This window comes from Gordionus sp. m RMFG-2023, chromosome 1 (genome assembly GCF_954871325.1).
Source record: "Gordionus sp. m RMFG-2023 chromosome 1, tfGorSpeb1-WG-v2, whole genome shotgun sequence".
Lineage (NCBI taxonomy): Eukaryota > Metazoa > Nematomorpha > Gordioida > Chordodea > Parachordodidae > Gordionus > Gordionus sp. m RMFG-2023.
Genome location: NC_088775.1, coordinates 30,474,397 through 30,496,774, shown reverse-complemented (window position 1 = coordinate 30,496,774; position 22,378 = coordinate 30,474,397). Strand labels below are relative to the sequence as shown.

At 27.5% G+C, this 22,378-nt stretch overlaps 1 protein-coding gene across 3 annotated transcripts in view; it reads right to left on the bottom strand.

Annotated features, from left to right (window-relative positions):
• LOC135923016 (G-protein-signaling modulator 1-like) overlaps positions 1–12,200 on the bottom strand; it is a 77,272-nt gene extending 65,072 nt beyond the window's left edge. For all 3 annotated transcript variants that reach the window (XM_065457603.1, XM_065457602.1, XM_065457601.1), the window contains exon 1: positions 11,438–12,200. In XM_065457603.1, coding sequence (XP_065313675.1) covers positions 11,438–12,165 — 728 coding nt within the window. In that variant the 5' untranslated portion in view covers positions 12,166–12,200. The remainder of the gene's footprint in view (positions 1–11,437) is intronic.
• Positions 12,201–22,378: the final 10,178 nt, after the last annotated feature.

The window sequence follows — 22,378 nt, the reverse complement described above, 5'->3', positions numbered from 1 at the left end:
ATAGATTAATGTTATTACTTATTATGTAATTAAGTAATTTAACAATAAAAATATTTTATATACTTTTAGGATTGCAATTGAATTGAATATAAACTATAACTGATCATTATAATATATTTTAATGACATAAGTTATGGTATGTTAGATTATAGATGTTATAATAATAAAAAGTATATTAAAAATTAGAACCATTGGTATCTTTACAGAATACAAAATTAGATATGATATCGGATCGGATTGGCCTCCAAAAAGTGGTATCGGTACACCGCTAGTAATCTATATATTTATCCGGTTTTCCAAATTAGGAAGGATGTCATTTTTTTAAAACTTTGACATGCCATATCTCCGGAACTAGTTAAATTGAAGCTTAAAAAATTAAATTACATAGGTCCTCGCAACATAAACAATCATTATGCAAGGTTTCGTCGATGGTCCACGAAACCTGATTGATTTCACGTGGAATGACCCAGAAGTGATAATCCATAAAGTGTGGCGTTTTTAATTTAACCATTTCCCAATAATATAAATAGTAGCTTTTAGTTATAAAAACCAAGCCAACCGGCCGGTCCGAGTAAAAATTTGGCTGAACTGGATAGGGAAAAAACTAAACAACCCGGTCGAGTCTAAAAATTTTAACATTGACAGATTTCTGAGTTATACATCATCACTTGTGATAAAAGGTATTAAATAACGAACTTAATGTTTTGCATAGGCAAAGAAAGAATTTTCGATTTATGTTAAGTAGAAAAGGTCAAACCTCCGCCCTGAGCCGGTATTTTCTTTTCAGGACTTAGGGACGCGCCCCAAGGACGATATATACTTTGGGCAGAACGCGCATAAAACGAAATAAAAACGGGTGCATCCACAAATAAAATGTTTAACCTTATTATAGTATATAATACTGCATTATAATTATGCCATAAAGGGGTTAAGCCAATTCAGGGCAATGCTTTCCCCGGGCTTTTGACAAACTTTTAACATTTAAATTAGGTGCGATTTTTAAATTTGAAAACCCGGATCTTACCAGAGTGGTATTAACATAAATGATTTAAGTTTTATAAATTTAACAAAAACCCAGATTTGTTAAACCTCTGAGATATGTACCTAAGCGTAATGGAAATCAATGGTCCACATTTTAAAGCCTAACTGGTCTTGATTAGTCCTAAAGATCAATCCTCATCCAGTTGACATTGGTACTGAGCAGAACCGTTGATCTCCATCGTCTTAACTAAATGTGGTCTAAGGCCTGATCAGAGACCTTCATGGGCCGAGCTTGGGTTTTTAAAAATTTTTTTAATGGGCTTGGGCCTAAAATTATTAAATTTAAATTATTTAAACAGTTGCTAATTTAATGAAATATTGCTTTTTTTTCTTCTAATCATAATAAATTTCAGTATTGTAAACAAAATGATTGTATAAATACATTTAAATATTGTTAATTTTCATTAAATAAAAAAAATTAAATTTTTGTATATGGGCTTGGGAAATTTTTGTGAAACTTATTATGGGCTTTGTTATATTTGAATGGTTACGCTATTTGAATTATATAACTTTCTTACATTTTATATTATCTTATGGAGGTCAATGTAATTGCATATTAGTAGAAGTTAAATGACATAATTATAAAAGACTATATATAGGAAACAATTTTATAATAAAGAATATATTGTTTTGACTATAAAAGGCTTGGGAATTTTTTTTAACATTAAATATGGGCCGTGCCGGGCTTGGGCCAAAAAAATATTTTATTGCGGGCCTGGGTCGGGCTTGGCCAAAAAATTAAGGCACATGAAGGTCTCTGGGCCTGGTGAGGATTAATTAATATTACGTTCAAATTGGAATTTAAGTAACACTTACATATGTTATATTATTACCAACTTTCGGAATATTTTCTCCTATATTTTATATTACGTATCATACATAAGACAACAAAATAAGCATTCGAAATTATACTTTACAACTCTAATTAACGTAATTGGTTATTATATTCGATTTTATCGAAATAATTAAATAATCTTATACTTTAAAATCAAGATTTTTATTATAAGTAAAAAAGTGAGTTGCTATGTTATTAATTACTTAATATATTTTATATTTTTTTTGCCAAATTTTTGTTTAATAATCTGATACCATGTTTTTGTAAACGCGCAACCAAAATAATTTAATGCCAAAATAAATATGCAAATAGACGATAAATTGAGAAAAAAGAGATGAATTTTTTTGACTGGTATAGTCTAGGATTCCAACATCATTATGGAATCGGATAGAATTTTAAAAATATCGTGTCCTGGCGATTTTTTTTTTATTATAATAATTCCTATATTATAAAATATTTTTATATTATGCCTAAAATTTAAAAAATATTTATTTACAAAAGGTAAGGTAAAATTATGCGGTTTCTAGGGAGGAAAAAATCGAATTTTTCAAGATTAATTTAATTATTATATTTATACCATTTAATATTGTATATTTTTATCCTAAGTATATATTATTTTACAAAATTACATAATAAAATAATTTCAAAATTTGTATAATTTTGATACAATTACTAGTTTTAAATGGCTCGATTTATAAAAACGGCTAACCCAATACTATAGCCAAAAAATATTGTGCAAGCCTAGACATTTTTCTCATTAAAAAGGTTTGTTTGTACACCTATAAACGAAATCTCGAGACTTGTAATATTATTTTGGAAAAAAATAATTTAAAATCGGCTAAATCGAGCCATGATACAACATTACCAATTACTTTTTCCTTTTTTTTGAAATGAGACTAAATGATTGGGCTACATAGCAATAGGTGGAAAAATTCTATTCCAATTTATATTGCTTCATGCAAATAAAAAGAAAATAAAACCAAAAATATATTTTGTTTTTGAGATAAAATTTATAAATGTTATATATACCAGAAATATGATTGACTTCAAATAAAAACTTTAGTATAATTTAGTTAACTCTCCCAAAATATTAACTTCAGTATCATCGTGGTGGGGAAGTGGTGACGTCTTATAGCGGCTAATGGGGATTTTAAAGGTTCCCAGTGGTCTTGGTCTAGAATAGGATCACCGTCTCCTCGACTGGGGATAAAAACCAGCTAAAGGGGTTGAGGTCAGGAAGGGCATTCGATTGTAAAAACCTTGCCCCAAAATTTCCTAAAGATTACAACAAAACATGAGCGGGGTACAGTCAAAAATAACCTGTGGGCCTCCTAATCAACCTACGACAAAAAGAAAGATGGAAAACCTGGTGGAACCACGATTCGTAAAATGAAACATATGAGGGCCATAAAGACCTGAATAAGTGGAGAAACCAATTGGGGGGGGGGGGGGGGTAGAGTAAGGGTAGTTATGACATGGAATGTTGGGAGCATTACGGGAAGGGTGGGAGAGAGCCAGGTGGTAATGGCGCAAGAATGATTGGCAGGACAAGTGGAAAGTATAAATTTTTCTGGCAAGGAAGTATTGATGGTAAAACTGGCGTTGGCATATTGGCTGCAGGGATATGGGTGGACAAAGTGATCGAAGTAAGAAGACTAGATAAATAGATAATGATTAACAAGATGATTTTTGGTGAAAAGCTATGTAACATTATTTCGCCATATGTTCCTCAAGTTGGAAGGAGTGAGGAGAAAGATACATTTTAGGATTGTCTATTGGAGGTGACATCGAGACTGGCAAATGAAGAGGGGATTATCCTGGCTGGTAATCTGAATGAACATGTGGGAGCGAGTAGTGAGGGTTATGAGGGAGTACACGCAGAATTTAGTTATGGCATTAGAAATCCGGAAGGGGAGAGAATTTTGGATTTTGGTGATGCTATGGATATGATTGTTTGTAATACAATATTTAAAAAAGAATCAGAGAAGCTGGTTACTTACAAGTCGGGTAGCGCTAAAAGTGAGGTGGATTATTTGTTAGTAAGGAAATGTGATAGGAGCATAGTAAAAAATGTGAAAGTGATACCGGGAGAGGAATGTGTTCATCAGCACCGATTAGTTATAGGAGATCTCAGGTTTAAAGGCACTAGGATCACTAAAAGAAATTTTGTGCCAAGGCTGAAGGTTTGGAAATTGAAGGAGAGTACTAGACGTCAATTCAATATGACTAGCATTAAGAGAGGGGGTGGCACAAGCATCTGGGGTAAATGACAAGTGGCAAGCCACGAAGAAATACTGGCTGAGGAAGTATGTGGATGGACAAAAGGCCCGCCTAGACATAAGGAGACATAGTGATAGAATCCTGAGATAGGAAAGCTATGGATGAGAAACGGAGGTGTTTCAAGGAATAGTATAATAGTAAATAAAATAGTAAAAACGATGTTTACAAGGTGGCGAAAAGATATGCCAAGAAATTAATAGTGAAAGCGCAGGAAGAACAAAGGCAGGAGTTTGCTAAAGAAATGGAATGTGCGGAAGGAATGGGAAATGTGGTCCGGATGGCAAAGCAGGTGGTAAAAAAAAGAGGCAGATGTGGTAGGTGTTAAATGTTTAAAAAATATGGAAGGAAAAATGGTGATTGATAGTAGTGGTATTAAAAACACCTGGAAGATCTATATGGAAAGACTTTTGAACGAAGAGGTTAGTTGTGCAAAGGTAGATGATCCAAGGTGTAAATTCGGCAAGGATGAAATTAAGAGAGCATTGAAAAGGATGAAAAAAGGGAAGGCATCGGGTTTAACGAGAGTGGTATCAGAAATGTTTAAAGGTTCTGATGACTTAGGAATTGAATGGTTAATGAATTTTGCCAATCTAAATGTCACAGAAGGAACTATTCCAGAGGATTAGCAAAGAAGTATAATTATTCCAATAAGGGGAAAGGTGTTCTTTAGATTGCGGGTCTTATAGAACTAACTCCTGGAACATGCAATGAAAGTATTTGAGAGGGTGTTAGAGAAGCGGATAAGGGAACCAATGAAAGTTAATGAAATGCAATTTGGTTATACCGGGGAAAGACAACAAATGCAATTTTTGTGGTACAAATACGGGAGAAGTATCTCGCAAAGGAAAAGAAACTGTATTATGCGTTTGTTATTTTGGAGAAGGCATTTGACAGGGTGCCATGCGATGTTACCAGATAGGCCTTGAGAAAATCAAAGTAAGAATAATTGATTATGGCAGTGATGGCAATGCATGTGGAAGCACAAAGTTCAGTATATACGGATGATGGAGATAGTGAAAGCTTTGAAGTGAAGGTAGGACTTCATCAAGAATCCGTGCTGAATCCATTATTATTCATCTTAACAATGGATGTGGTGGCACGAAGATCTTCCGTGGGAGATATTATATGCAGATATCAACCGTGAGGAAGAATTGAGGGATAAATTAGAAGATGGCTATGGAAGCAAAGGGCCTGAAAATGAATGCAGTAAAGACAAAGGTGATGATTGGTGGAATCTGAAGACGGAGGAATCCGCTAGCCTTGTGGTGTATGTGGGAAAGGAGTTGCTACAAATTCAATCCAATGCACCAGATGCCAAAAATTAGTGCCTAAAAGATGTAGCAGGGAAAAGGGAAAGTTTGATGTTAGCAAGAATGACCTTTAATTGTAGAACGTGCATAAAAGAGGTACATAATACTGATAACGTAAAAAATGGTGATAAATATTGGCAATAGGTTAAACCTGTGAAAAGTGGAAAAGTTTAGCTATATGCTAAATGCAGATGGTGGTGTAAATTCTGCTGTTGTTTCAGGGGCCAGACAAGCATGAAAGAAGTTCAGAAAGATGTCTATTCAAAGAAATAAAAGTCTTTCTGAAGTTAAAGGGGAAAGTTTACGTAAGCTGTGTGAGGAGTTGTTTGTTATATGGCGGCGAAATATGAGCAATGAAAGCGGCCCACGAAGATAAAATTGGAAAGAACAGAGATGAGAATGATTAGATGGATGTGAGGGGTATATCTGAGAGAGAAAAACTAGCAAGAAATTGCGAGCAAGAATGGGTATAAAAGTGATTGGAGTGATAATGGGAAAAAATAGACTAAGATGGTTTGGGCATGTGAAACGTAAGACATAGATGACTGAGCAAAGAGATACACCTTTATGGAAGTGAGGATCAAGACATTGAGGAAGGCCCTAGATGACGTGGATAAAGGTGATAGCGGTGGTTATAAGAAAATGAATATTGATGCTCGGGACTAGGGCGATTCACATAATTTTCACCGATCCGATCCAATATTGGCTAAAAACCGATCCGATATTTGCATTGATTTTTCACAACCCCCTTTGAACCAAATGTAATTAAGAAATCAATATTTTTTATGCAAAAATTCTAATTATGCATTTAATTTAATTTTTTTATTTCTACAATAATAAGAAAAAGTTTACGAATATTGATAGTATTAAATGAATTTTTCATTATTCCTCCCCGTGAAATTAGAATTCCGCAGATAACGCATTTTGCAAAATTATCTTTGTCTTTTGTAAAATATTTCCATTATTCAGATACCATATTTAAAAAAATTCCTTTATTTAAAGTTTAAATAATAAAATTGGCGTTATTATTTAAAAAGATTTAAAATAAATAAAACTTTGGGTGTTCCTTTCTATTTTTATAAAAAAACTTTTAAAATACAGTATCTATTTAAAAAAATTAATAAAATTTGTGCATTTGCATTGTTTAAAAAAAATTATTTAGAAGATATTATTAATGTAAAATAAATATACATAAAATAATAAAAAAAAGTAATATCAGATCGGATCGGTTTTTATAGATATCGGCCCGATCCGATATTTTTAGAAAACGCTAAATATCGGTGCTGATCCGATCCGATATTTAATATCGACATAGCCCTACTCACGACGGTCAAAGGAAAAGAAAAATCAGAGGGAAAACTGGCCAACCTGGGTAAACCTGGAAAAGGCCATTAAACGGAGAAGAATAATAATTTAAGCTAAACTTCAAAATGCAAATGATTGTTTTATAAAATAGTAAGACTGCATTGATATGAATATTGGCATCGGATTGATTTGACCTTTTGAAGAAAAGATCGAGCTATAGTGCGCATAAATTGAACTCTTCAAAACGCAAATAATGCATTTCAAATGCATTCTTTTAAATAAGAAACATTTCCGTTTTGCATTTTAAATTATTTATTAAAAAATAAAATATTTTGCGTTTTTTTGAAACGTTCTTAAATTTTGAAATGATAGCATGGATACAACATCTTCTAAAAGGTAAAATAATTATATAAATGATACAATAATATATTTAGCTTATGGAATTATGATATTACAAAAAGATTTGCTAATTAAATATAGGGCAAAGCCTTTTTTTGTTTAGAATTTAGACGCATATTGAAAAAATAAAAGTTAACGATCCAATTTAAACATAGCTGTGTTTACGTTTTTTTATTTGAGTTTAGAAACATGGCGTTGAAATGTTCAATTTGTGCGCACTACTAGGCGATCTTTTGATAAAATTTATTTTTTAATAGATGTTTTTAACATTAATTTATAACAAATTTTAATTCTTATTATATTTTATTTTTACAATTAAATTTAAAAATATCTCAATTGAGAATCAATTGTACATGTACGAAATGTGTATAATAAAAAAAATTTCACCAGAGACCTGCAGGCCCGACCCTAAGCCCGGTTACACGGGCCGGGATATATTTTATTTTTTTTTACATATACCCGGGCGGGGCCTAAAAAAATTTTTTTAATATATCAGGGCCAGGCCTGAATTTTTTTAAAAATATGCCCGAACCGGATCGGGCCTTACTGTGCTAAAAAAAATAGAACCAGGGCAAGAAACTTTAAGTCGTGGATGACTCTAGGAGGGGTTGGCAAGTGGGTCAATTGACTGATCAAATACTCCAAAATGTTATTAGTGAATAAATATGTAACTAATATGTATTTAAAACATGTTTAACAATCTAATTAGGTTAAAATTTATTTTAAAATATATTTGTCATCAAGGCATCGATTTAATTATAATTTTATATTAAAATATAAGATTTTCATATTAAAATATTATGATTTCATTTTGAAATATAAAAATAAAAGAATTTTTCTCATTATTAATTTGATTGGATCTTAATATATAAATAAATATAATAATTTTGTTAAAGAATGGTTTGAGAAAATTACTAATTGCCAATTTATATTACATTATGTACAATTATCCAAACAAGATGGGAATCGTCAGTAAAATGTAAGGAGCAAATATAAATCTGTAGAAAGCTCTGAAATAAGCTGATATAGAAGTTGAATATTTGTCCGAAAGAAATTGCCAAATATATTAAATGAAGAAATATTTTGGAAACCTTCCAATTAATGAAGGGGAAAAATGTATTGAAATATACTATTTATTCATTATGAATTATTATATTCGTCAATTAGATATAGTTATAATATATAGGTTAACACTACCTAACACCAGCATGTAATAAATGCCAGCATTTAAAGTAGAAGTCCGATGGAACTCTAAATACAATATGCTCAGTGTTTATTCACAAAATCAAGAAATTATAAAAGTTCTTCAAGAACATGGGGGATCGGAAAAGTATTATATTATAGATTTTCCGATTCTTGAAGATCTTGTCAATATTCTTGAAAATTTCCACAAAGCTATTTTTGAGTTAAGTCGGACTCTTGCACTCTTTTTAAAGTGGTACTTGTTGAAGTTTGTAGTGTATGCAATTTATTTCATTTAACAAGTGGGGCAACAAATAAATATTATTTAATACTATCAAACTATGAAGACATTTAGAAAGGTATCGCAAAAAAGTATATGAAGAGTTACAAGATAAAAAAAATAATAATAAAACCAATCCAAAGAAATAAGAGCTCGGACAAAAATTATCGAAAACAATGGAAAATTAATTTTAGGCTTGGGAAAGTACGGGTGTGACTAAAATATGAGTCCACTGTACGCATCCCTACGCGTCCCCTATCGGAGATGCCTTAATTTAATAATATTAACATAGAATCGTGTTTAGGTTATCGAGTTGATTTAAAAAATGCTTTTTTTAATTTTAAAAAACTGGTAACATAATGAAATTTTAAAAATATTTTTACATGACTAAAATAAGCATCACTATGCGCCCCCATATGCGCCCTCGATAAATATGTGTTATTTTTAAAAAAAGAACGCAGAATAATATTTAGCTCTAAAGATTCAGAAAATGTTAATATAAAATCTTAAAATATTTTATAACTTAGTGGGCTATAAAAACACTTTTTCTTTTGACCAAACTGACGCATCCTTAAGCAACCCCTCTTAAAAAGGCTCTAATTTAAAAACATAAATAAATTCAGAAAATGATTTTTTTTTAAATTTAATTATCGAAAATTTTTCCTAAACTAGGAGCCCCACACGACCCTTATTAAAGGACTCAAATTTTAAAAAATAAAGAATCGTGTTTAGATTATGAGATGAAATAGAAAATGTTATGAATTTTAAAAAAACTGGTAAATTAGTAAAATATTTAAAAAACACTTTTTAGGGGACTAAAATATGCATTCACGACATGGCCCTGAGCATCCATGATAATTATGCTCTATTTTCTAAAAATGAATGCAGAACCATGTTTAACTCGTCGAGGTTTAGAAAATGGTAGCATTAATTTTTTTTTTAATTTAATATTCAAAAAATATTTTAATTAAATAACGAGTCCAGTCCCTACCAGGGACGAGAACCCGAACCCTCCTGAACCCTCAATATTTCGCTGAACCCAAACCCTTAAAATTTTGGGTTCAGGGTTCAATCTTTTTTTTTTAATTTTAAAAAATTTATATATTAATTTTTAAAAAAACATTTTTGATCATTTTTTTGTGTAATCATTATTGTTATATTTAGTAATTTTTTAAAATGTATTGTAATATAATAATTATTATGATAAATAATTTTTATGGAGATACTAATTAAAATAAATTTTTTTAAAAAAAATGATGTTTCTGTTATTTTAACTAATTTTAATAAGTATTAATTTTCTGGTCTCCAAACCCTGAACCCACCTGAACCTGCACTGGGTTCAGAGATTTTTCACTGAACCTAAACCCAAACCCTTTTTTAGAAAGGTTTTCGTCCCTGGTCCCTACCTCTATTAAAAAGACTTAAATTTAAAAAAATTAATATAGAATCATATTTAGCTGAGGTGATATAGAAAATGTTATTCTTATTTTTTTTTACATCGGAAAATTAGTAAAATATCAAAAAGGCACTTTTTGGATGACTAAAATATGCATCCCCAACAAAGCCATGTGCATCCTTAATAATTTTGCTCTATTTTAATAAAATGATTGCAGAATCGAGTTAAATTCTTTGAAAAGATTCAGAAAATGAGTATTCATTTTTATTAAATTTTAATTATCAAAAAAATTTTCTCAAAGAGTTAAACATGATTCCATTCATATTTTAAAAGTAGAGCATAATTATCGAGGATGTGCATCAGGGATAAGTATTTTAGTCATCCAAAAAGTTTTTTTATATTTTGCTAATTAGTTTTTTAAAATTCAAAATAAAATTTTCTATTCATCTCATTAAGCCAAACATGATTCTATAGTTATTTTTTAAATTTGAGTCCTTTTAATAGGGGTCATATAGTTTAGTCAAAAAAAATTAGATAATTAATTTTTTTTTAAATTAATACAACCAATTTTCTGAATCTCCTCAAAGATTTAAACATTATTCCATATTTATATCTTTAAATTAGACCATTTTTAATAAGGATCGTGTAGGGATGTGTAGTTTGGTCAATCAAAAGTCCACTAAGTTATAAAAAAAAATTAAGATTTCATTTTCTGAATTCTTTTAGAGCTAATATGATTCTGCATTCATTTAAACATAGTGCATGATTATTGAGAACGTGTATATGGGTGGGTAGGTAGGTAGTCATGTAAAAAAAATATTTAAAAATTTATGTTACCAGTTTTTTTTATATTAAAAAAAAATTTATAAATCAACTTGATAAGCTAAACACTATTCAATATTAATATCATTAAATTAACACTTCTTTGATAGGGGACATATATGGATGTGTAGTTTCTGAGGTATGTATTTTAGTCACTCCAAAAGTAGAAAATAAATCTAATATATTTCCAAAATTATTAATTTTGATAATCAACCCTTTTCCTTAGCCCAAGATAGAGGCTTTATATTAATAAATCATCTTAGTCCTAATTACCGTATTCCAAGTCAAAAAAATATATGAGAAAATTTTTATATAAATAAAAAATTATATAAGATTAAACTAATTAAAACTTTTTTATTAGGAATTTATGATTTATATATTTTTATGATATATTATTATTTCTTGACCTTATTTATATAAAATATGTAAGATGTGGATAAAATTTAGACAGTGTAAAAATCATTATCAGATTGAAATTGAATAGATTTTAGTTCTGTCAGTAAATTGGATTAGTGAAAAAAAGCAGCCCTATAAATAGTCATATCAAAATTAATATGAAAAAATTCTTATATAAATAATGTTTTTACATTGTAAGACGGAGATCTCGAATATGACACTCAAATGCCATGTTATTTTGACGTAAAAAATAATGGCAATTTCCAAGGTGACTGTAAATAGCATTAAGAATCTGTATTAATTGTGGGCTGTATGATGTAATAAATATTTGATCAATTTGAAATTGAGCAGATAATATTTCTTCAATTTTATATCCTCTCCCAAGGGTATCCATATATGTAACCTGATTTTCCACATTGTTTACAATATTATCATTATTTGTTACATTGTCTTTACAATCATTGCTTGTAAATATAATGTCATATTTACTATTTAACAAAAAGGAAAGGCTTTTATTAAAAAGAGTAATAGCCTCAGTGTAATGCTGCCTTTGAGATAACTTTTGCCCCATCCAAGCTAGTTCCAAACCTTCATCTAAGGCATCTTTATTGACTCCCTTGTATTCTTCATAAGAATCAAAAGGTAAAGAATTATTTGAATGAGCTGATATTTTGGAACCATTGATAGATGTTAAATGATAACTATTTAATGGAGGATTAATTATTTTATGATTGATAAATAAATTTTTTGTTATATCTTTTAAAGAAGTATTACTTATCAAATGGTGATTAGTAAAAATTTTAGTAAATATATTCATGGATTTAGCATTCTCTCTTGATAGGTTATCTCCCTTATTGGGAGTTATATATATATCTTTATTAGATTTAATAGATTGTATTGTCAGTGGCAGGGTACTCATGTCATATTGTTGTACATTAATTTGTTGACTTTGAATATTATTTATTTTGCTAAAATTTTGGTCAATATGATTTATCCCCATCCCATTCTTTTCATTTGAGTGATCTGAATCTAAATTTGCATTTGAAGTAAATGATTCAATTGAATGTATGTTCAATAAAGATATTGACGGCATATCATTTTCTAATTTTCTTTTAAACATATAAAAACTTTATTTTATAAACCAGATATTTAAAGTTATTTTATATGTTTTTTGTGAAAAACATTTTTTTTTTCCACAAAATGAAGAATATAATTATAAAATAATTAATTTTTATAACAATAAATCAAATATCTTATTAAAATTTTTTATTTCAAAGAAAGGAACGTTTCGTAATTTTAAAATTTTGAAGATAGCGGCTTGATTTCAAAAATTATATTTTTATCAACAAGGGAAAAAGCAAATATTTTAAGAAAAAAATCTCTTCTGATCATCTGGCTGATCAGGCTACAAGTGTGCAACATAAATATAATAACCCATACTAATAAATTATTTAAGCTAGCTATAATTTAAAAAAGATTTATTTTCCAAGGCCCAACTGAATAGGTAGAAATTTAGGGTATTGACGCATAGCTTTGAACTTTATAGATTTTATATGTATTTTATTAATATTTTAGATGGCGTTGTAATTTCAACCGTGTATACATATGCGTTCATTTTTTGCTACAATGCTTTATTGCATATTTGTGATTGCGGATATAAAAAAAAATTTGCAACTAAAAAGTTACAAAAGTGATAAAAATTGTATATTTATTCCTATAGTGACTCAATTGATGATAGTTTTTAAAAACCACAAAAGGCAATATAATTTATAGCAACTCAGATTGGCAATAAGGTTATACAATTAATATAATGCTACGCTCTTTAATCATTTCTTTATATCTCTATCATTCATAAATTATCTTTATCCAATAAATTCAAAATAAGATTAGTTTAAATTTATTAAATGTACTTTGTTGAAACAACTCCTTCATTCTCTGATAGACCTTTATATGGATTGTTGCTAACTATTAGACTTACCCAGTAGCGTCACAAGGGGGGGGGGAGGGCTCGAGCCCTTAGAAGCGTAAAAAAATTTTTTTTAAATAGGTCCCTAGTATCGCCTTGAACAAAAAATTATTTTTTTGATAACTCCCTGAACAATTTCTTTTATAATTCTATTAATTATTATATATAGATTTGATTTTATTATTTAAAAATTAATAAGACTATCTAAATATTATTAAATGAGTGCTATTTAAATTATTAGATTAGATTAATATATATAAATTATATTTTCACTATATCACTTGCAATGAAATCCTGTGTTAAAAATAGGATAACAATATAATTCATAATGTCTAAATATCAATTTAGCATTAACAGTTGAAGCTTAATTTATTTTTATTATTTAAATTATTTTCTAATTAAATAAATATAATCAGTTATTAATTGAAAATTAACCATTTTTAGTTGATATTCCTATATTATATATAATTAGTTACTAAGTATTAGGTAAAATGCCATTTTACAGACTTTTTTGACCGTTATAGAATATATTACAGTATATTTTAATAAACTTTACTAAGCAATGCTTTTGATAATAAATATAAGCATAGGCGTAGCCAGGTGGGGGACAAGAGGAAATCCCCCCCCTTCAGAAATTTATCACTTTTTGTGAATATCATTTCAAGCTAATAAAAAATATCCCTTAGTCCTGCCCCCACTACCTGACCCCCAAAAATGTATGCATATATCCTAAACAATAATTTGAAAGAAAGAATGTAAATGTTGATATTTTTTTAAACTAAAACTATTCATCATAATTTATACATTTTTGGAAAAAAGCATTTATATAAAAAAAAGTGAACCAAAAATGTTTTTAAAGAAATGGAATATGAGCCAAAGATAAGTCTTAAAACAAACGTGAAATGTATTATAATTATATTAATAGATCTATAAAATTACTAAATTAATAAAATATATCAAATATAATTTTTTATAAAGTGAGTAATTTAAATTTATTTATCCTAATAAAAGTAAAATGTAATTATAAAACTATATAAAATTAAATTATAAATTAAATAAAAAAATTAAAGCACAATACAAACAGTGGAATATTATATGTCGTACGTAGATTTACAGTTTATCTAATTTTATCAATTATTATATGACAATCAAATAATATTTATCAATATAGCGAATTATATATTTAACAGAAAACTATAAAATATTGATAAGGACATCAAAAAATATATTTTAAGACATTGTGGGATGATATTTAAAATAAATAGATGGCGTTAAATTATTGAATGCAAATTGTTGCTATATTTATTATCAAGAGCATTGATTAGTAAAATTTGTTAAAATATTAACTGTAAAATATTCTCTAACTGTCAAATATGTCTGCAAAAGTGGAATTTTACCTAGTATTTTGTAACTAATTCTATATAATAGAGGAATATCAATTATATGTCTACTTACTTTTTATAAATAAATTTCTTATATTTGATTGGAATAAATTATTACCATGCTTTTAACCCCCCCCCCTCTTAGGAAAATCCTGGCTACGCCTATGAATATAAGTAAAAATTTGCAATTAATTCATTAACACCACATCTATTTATTTTTTAAAAATATTGTTAAATAATTAAACATCTTATTATTCACTTCAATCAATGTAATTTTATTAGATAACTTTTTTTCCTTCTCTTTTTTATGTGTTATTAGGAAAGATATTTTTTCTTTTTGTAAAACATTTTTGAGTTAAATTTTTAATACGATTATATTTTTGATATTATTAATAAACTACTATTATTTTAAGATATAATATACCAACTATAGGTGGTGCAAGAATATTATATAAATCTTAATTACTTTCGGCATACACTCTAGTCCTTATTTTTTAGTTACAAAATGATTCATTTCTAATATGGCAACCTTACTGTGATAGGTCAAGACTTCAATATATTTGCATAATTATTTCTTTAGTGTTTTTGTTTTATCAATTTATATAACATAATAAATTCTGGTATGAGATTACATCGTGAGTGTCATGTCTATGATTGCAAATTAACCAGTATCTAATATTTGTGTGGCTATTTAATTTAAGATTATTACTCTTGCTGATGAGAGCATTTTATTGCATAATTTAAATGAGCAATAACTGTCTAGTCGTTCATATATAATTAAAAATGGAAGATAATCTTTATGACCCAAGCACCTCTTCCATTGCAGATGAATTATTAACAAGAATTAAAGAAAAAAATCGCGAAAAATGACGCAAGTCCTCTAATGGGGTCTTGTTAAATAATAGAGATTATATATTTCGGTGAAAATATTATATTAACATTTTTTTATATATCATTTTAACTTGACCCCTTTTTTAATCACTTTGTATTTAAATTTAATCGGTGAAAATTTTATATTAACATTATTTTATAATCATTTAACGTTAAATTTTTTTAATATCAATTTGTATTTCATATAATTGGTTATTTTTTTTATTGTTGATAAAAAGATATAAAAAGAAAAATTGTTTTTGGTTAAAGAGTTAATAAAAAAAATGTAATTTATAATAAAAATAAAATGTGATTTATGATAATAAAATTCTGTCTTATTTTGTTTAATTATTCTGTCATGGTATCAATAAATAAATGACGATTTTATCCAATTTTTACAGGTCTAATAGACGATCAGTCACAAAATGCTTATATCTTAGAAACTACTCAACCAAAATATATAAAATTTGGAATATTGATTCTAAGATATGTTTGATGAAGCCACTGAAGATTCCAGATCCTAATAATTAACCATTTTATGTAATATCAATTCTTACAGGCCTAGGGTCTCATAGACGCCATCGGATTATTGAAGTGCTAAGTCTATTTATTTTGAAATAATATTGAAATACACACATGAGGTTTATATTGAGATGAAGGCTTGGTAACTATGGCTCTGGTAACAAAATTATACCACCATAAAAAATAAAATAAAGAGACTTAGAGGTTAATATTAGTTACTATTTCTATAAATAAGCTAATTGGGACAATATTTTTTTTAAATTACCTCCATATCTAATAGTTTTTTAAAAAAGAATAATTTTGTAACTGATTTGTTTAGTATGAAATCAATATTCAAATTAGAACAAACTCAATAGTTATGTTAAGCAAAAAAAAATAAGTTGATTAAATATTTTCTAAAATTATTATTTAGCTTTATAGATATAAAATGGTTCTATTAAATGTAAAATAAGTCACTTATCTGAACGATTTGATTACATGTAAATTTTTTATCACAAACATGTACTTTTACCCCCGCTAGATCATGGATAATGAAAGAATATAAAATGAAAATTATCGATGTATTATTTTTCAATTGGATGCCCAAAATATTATTAATGAATATAACAATTTTCGCTTATTATATTTAAAGGAACAAGCACTCATGCCAAGATGTTTTGTGGTATAATACATTATATATTGTTGAAAATAATTTAATAATATTTTATCTGAAATTGTATATTATTAAAGGTATTGCAAATAGTCAAACTACAGAAGAAGGTATCAACAACAAAATTATGCCCAAAACAAATAAATGACTAAAATATTCTTTTTTATTATTTACCATGCCCACTTTTAAATCAATTGAATTCTTATTCTAATTTGAATCTATTATATAAAAATTTATTAACCCTTCCTACTACTTCCTGTTCAGCCGAAAGAGCTATTAAAGTGAAAATAAACAAGTCTCGAAAGTGGAATATAATTTTGGACCCTTTTTTACAAAATCTACTATTAATATCTAGTGAAATTGATCTTTTTAAAAATTTTACGAATATAATATTTAGATTGCTCTTCACATATATATAATTTTGTTATGTTATTTCATTTTATTAAATTATTAAAAGATTGCAGTATCTTAAATATTAATTAATTTATACACGATTGTGGCTTATTTTTAGAAACGTTAGTAACAAGTTGATCATCACCTACAATTTTTTAATTGTTTTAGCCTAAATAAATCTGAAAAATTAAATTGTAATTAGAATTTTGTTGTGAGGTAATAAATAAAATTAATTTTATTAATATCACTATAGGATCATGGTTATTTTTAGGGGGGGGGGCAAGGGTAGATTGTGTAGACGGGTTTGCCACCAGCAAATTTACTAATTGGTATCTTTCCACAATATTCCCCTCTATTTTACTTTGCACAAATCATAAAATAACGATACATGATAAGCGATATTTATTATTTACATAATTATATAAGTTTTATACTTAAGGTTCTACCATATAAAAAACTTGCCAAATTGATTCCTCTAACAATATTTGTCTGTATTCGCAATATACCTCTAATTAGCTATTGGAAATACACCCATTTATATTATGGCTATACATTGATGTTTTTTCTAACTTACTTACTCAGAACCATGCCTATATTATATTTCCCCGTCTTATAAAACTCTGATATCTCATGCTTTGTGATCAATCGCCATTTGTTACTTACCACTATTTGTGATTCATGCCCATCTCTAATTCCACGTTATTTGTACTCAGACTACACCCCCCCCCCCGGCCGTACAGGTTTTGATGACGCCATAGTTTTTATTATTTAATTATTTAAAAAAGATATAGTATAGATATTCTTAATGATATATTTTTATGAAGCTATTCACTTGTTAAATTCGAACAATTATTCCCTATATTTCTGCTTTCTTTCTTATTATTTTGGATAGCTGACGAAGGGAAGATACATAGTAATCTATTTATTATTTTAATGATATTCAGTGGCGTCACGAGAGGGGCGCGCAAGGGCTCGAGCCCCCTAAAAAATTTGAATAGCCCTCTGAAGCATTTTTTAATGGCTCCTTAATATCCCCTTGAACTACAAATAAATTGTTCTGATTGCCCCCCTGAACTATTTCTTTTATAATTCTATTACGTAATATTTAGACTTAATTTTATTATTTAAAAATTAATAAGACTATCTAAATTTTTAATAAGTAAATACTATTTTAATTATTGGATTAGATTATTACATATAAATTATTACACCATGTCAGCTTGCAATCAAATTTTGTAATATCAATATCACTCGCTAAATATTAGTTTAGCATTAATAGTTTAAACATTATTGGCTTTTTTTATTTAAATTATTATATAACCCTAATGAAATAAATAGAATCATTTATTAATTTAAAATTAGCAAATTTAATATTGTAATTAGCCGAGTTCAAAATCACTGATCAACTGTATTATTCATTTTTAAATTTATTTGGCATGCCTCTTCCTAAAAAATATTTTTAAATTCCAAATAAGTATAGGAGATTTCTTTATAAAAAAGTAGACATAAAGTTTATAATCCCCTATTATATATAAATGGTTATAAAATAATAGATAAAATGCCACTTTTACAGACATATTTGACAGTTATATAATATATTACAATTTATATTTTAATAAATTTTACTAATAAATGCTTTTGATGATAAATATAAGTCTCAATTTGCATTCAATTCTTTAACACCATCTATTTATTTAAAAATATTAATAAAAATAAACATCTTATTACTCATCCCACAATAGATATAATAAATCAGATTTATTCTTTTTTTTTTTACAGGTTTTTAGGAAAGCTATTTTTTCGAGTTAAATTTTTAATACGAGTGTATTTTTTATATTATTACAAACTACTATTTTTTTAAGACATAATATACCAACTCGAGGTGGTGCGACAAATATATAAAATCTTAATTGCTTTCAGTATATCACTCTGGTGAAAATATTTTATTTCTAATATGGTATCCTTTCCGTGTAAATAACTTAAGGCTTCAATATATTCACATAATTTTTTCCAAAATTTTTTAGTGTTTTTATCAATTTATCTAACATAACAAATTCTGATATGAGTTAACATCGTGTGTGTCATAGCTATGACTGCAAATTAACCAGTATCTATTATTTATGTGGCAATGTAAGTTAGGATTATTACTACAGCTGCTGAGAGCATATGATTGCATATTTTAGATAAGTTATAATGGTCAACTGTGTAGTCGTTTATATATTATTAAATGGAAGATAATCTTTTGGAAGATAATCTTTTAGAATTTAATATCTCACAATAATTTTCTCGATTACTTATCTATCTTCCATCATATCATCTAAGAGGAAGCTCTAACCACCATATAGTTTTATGATTTGGATTGCGTTTATAATCTCTTCTTCAAGAATTGTTGATTTGGTTAGCTCTATAAATTTTTTCTTATTTATCCATTCTATAAAACATTGTCTAAAATAGTAATAGAGAGTTATATTAGTTTCATGACCTTTTCTCAATGTAAGTTGCTATGAATTATATTATATTATGTGGTTTAAAAACCATTATCAATTGAGGCATAGGGATAGGTTCTAAATCGCTAAAACAAAAATCGCTTAAAATTGGGAATCTGGCTTATATCTCTTAGAAAATTTTAAAAGTAAATTTGAAATTAATATTAATAGATTAGTGGAGAAAACACTTGCATTTAAATTGAAAATTTAAAAAACATCTAAAATGGAGGAAATATCATCCAAAATTCCAGTTTGGGGAATCAAATTGGGATTTTGGATGATATTTTCTCCATTTTAGCGATTATTTTAAAATTTTCAACTTAAATGCAAGTGTTTTCTCCACTAGCATCTATTAATATTAATTTCAAGTTTACTAAAATTTTCTAAGAGATATAAGCCAGATTCCCAATTTTTAGCGATTTAGAACGGGAACCGAGGCATATATATGAATTAATTAACCATTTTATACGGTAATAAATAGATTTTGTATTAAAAAATTTTATTTTTAGAAATGTTTTGTATCGTTTTAATTATTTATATGCTATATGAAATTCAGAATAATTGTTCAGAGTGAGCAATTTAAAAAAAGTATATTAATATAAAACCCAGCCAAATACTGGGCAAAAGCAGGCCCAATGCCCGCAAATTAGAGAGTATGGAGGGCCTTGCCCCCCCCCATAATTTTTTTAGTTGAGCCCCCTGAGATAGTAAAGGTTATTATATGTATCTTTGCGCCTATAAAGTTTTCCCTTAATGTTGAATAATATAATTTTAGTTTTACAAATTGTAACATTTCTGAATAATATAATTTTAGACCTTTATTTTAGTTTTCAAATGGTAACCTTTATTTTAGTCGTAAATTATATTTTAGTTTATTTTAAGATTATATTTTTATTTTAGTCAAATATTATTCTTTGTAAAAAAATATATATATAGTAAATGGATGAACATTTTTTAATAATAAAAAAATATATTTTTCGTTTTCTCTTCATGTTGCCTCGATGTGAGGTTGGCAAAAAAGACTCGCTACCATGCAATTTTTTTTAATTTAAAAAAAAATTTTTTTTCTCTTTCCATTTTTATGGTGAGATGTTATATATAAAAATATGAATAATAAAAATAAACGAAACAAATAAATTCTATAAAAAAAAAAGGTAAAAATCATTTTAAAATTATTCTCACTATGTTTTCCTTTAAACTTATTACTTGGGATATATCAATTTACGATATACTTTTTGAATTGACTTACGATTGTGACATACATTATTCAAGAGAACCCGGCAGTGATGATGTTATTTTTGAATTTGTTAGTCTCAAGGAAATGATTAAATATTTTGAACAACTTAATGGAAAATTTTACGTTTATAACGATTCGGAGTTTATTCGACTCCGGTGTATTTTTACAAAAATATAAAGTGTCATTATTATTATATATGAAATATTATAAAAATCATTAATAAATAATGGAAACTAAACCAGAATTAATATACAAAATTCTAAAATTGGTTGGACCACTCACTGACATTTACTTAGACAGAATATTAAGTATTTTTCGACCAGCACATTACCGGACTCTATTAAAATAAATACTTTACTTAATAATTTATCTGATGATGTGTTTGATAATATTAAATCAATTTGCTCTGATACCGATATATTAGGTCTTAAGATAGTGATTAAGAAATTAACTTACCTTTTACCTGTACAAGATAAAAATATTTTAATAAATAAATTCAAAACTTATTACAGCAGAGTTCGAGTGAGAATTACATGCAATGGTACATAAGAGTATCAAAACTGCATTAAAAATGTAACTTTTCAGACGACAATAGATTAAAAGAAAAATTACGTACGTCTACCTTAAATGACAAAATAAAATATAAATTTTGTAAAAATATTAATTTAACCTTAAATGAAATGGTGGAGCTAGGAATTAGATTAGATAGTATTAATGATAAATCAGATATTGATAATATAAGTTATATGAATAATGATAAAAAGTCTGATAAAGATAAAAACCTTAACAGTAGAAATAGAAATGACAATAATGATTATTTTAGACCTGATAATAATTTTAGAAATAATTTTAGAAATAATTATGATAATAGAGATAGGAATTATAACTATAATTTTAGATACTATGATAGGAATTACGGTAATAATAATTCGAGATACCAAGATAATTATAATAACTGTAACTACAACAATTATCGCTATAACAATAATAATCAATCTAAATATGGTAGAAATAATACATGGCATGATAATAATCAAAGAAAACAGATCCAATATGGTGACGGAAATCGTAACATTTACCAATCTTATAACAACAATTCAAATAATTATAGAGGTAGCGACAATAATCAGAGAAAGCAAATACAATATAACAACAATTCAAATAATTAGAGAGGTAGCGACGACAATAATAGAAAGCAAATACAATCATATGAATATTGAAGAAATTATTGAAGAGAAAGTCGACTCTACAAAGAACAAAGATGATAACGATTTCAATGTTAATAAATTATCTGCGGACATGCTTAATGACAAAGATAATGCATTTATGACTACTTTAAAAGTGAACGATATTGTTATGAGTATGCAAGTCGACACAGGCTACAAACATACTATTATACCTCATGGTCTGGCTAAAAAACTTGGTATTAGAGATGTTAATAAATCCGAGTTACAACTTACCGCTTATGGCGGAAATTTAATCAAGATCATCGGCATTACACAAGTTAAAGTGACTTATGAAGGTATCTCAAAATATTTACAAGCGGTAGTTGTTGAATCAAGAAAAAATGCCTTGTTGGGACGTACATGGATCAACGCTTTCAAAAATATTTTAAATAAATTTATAG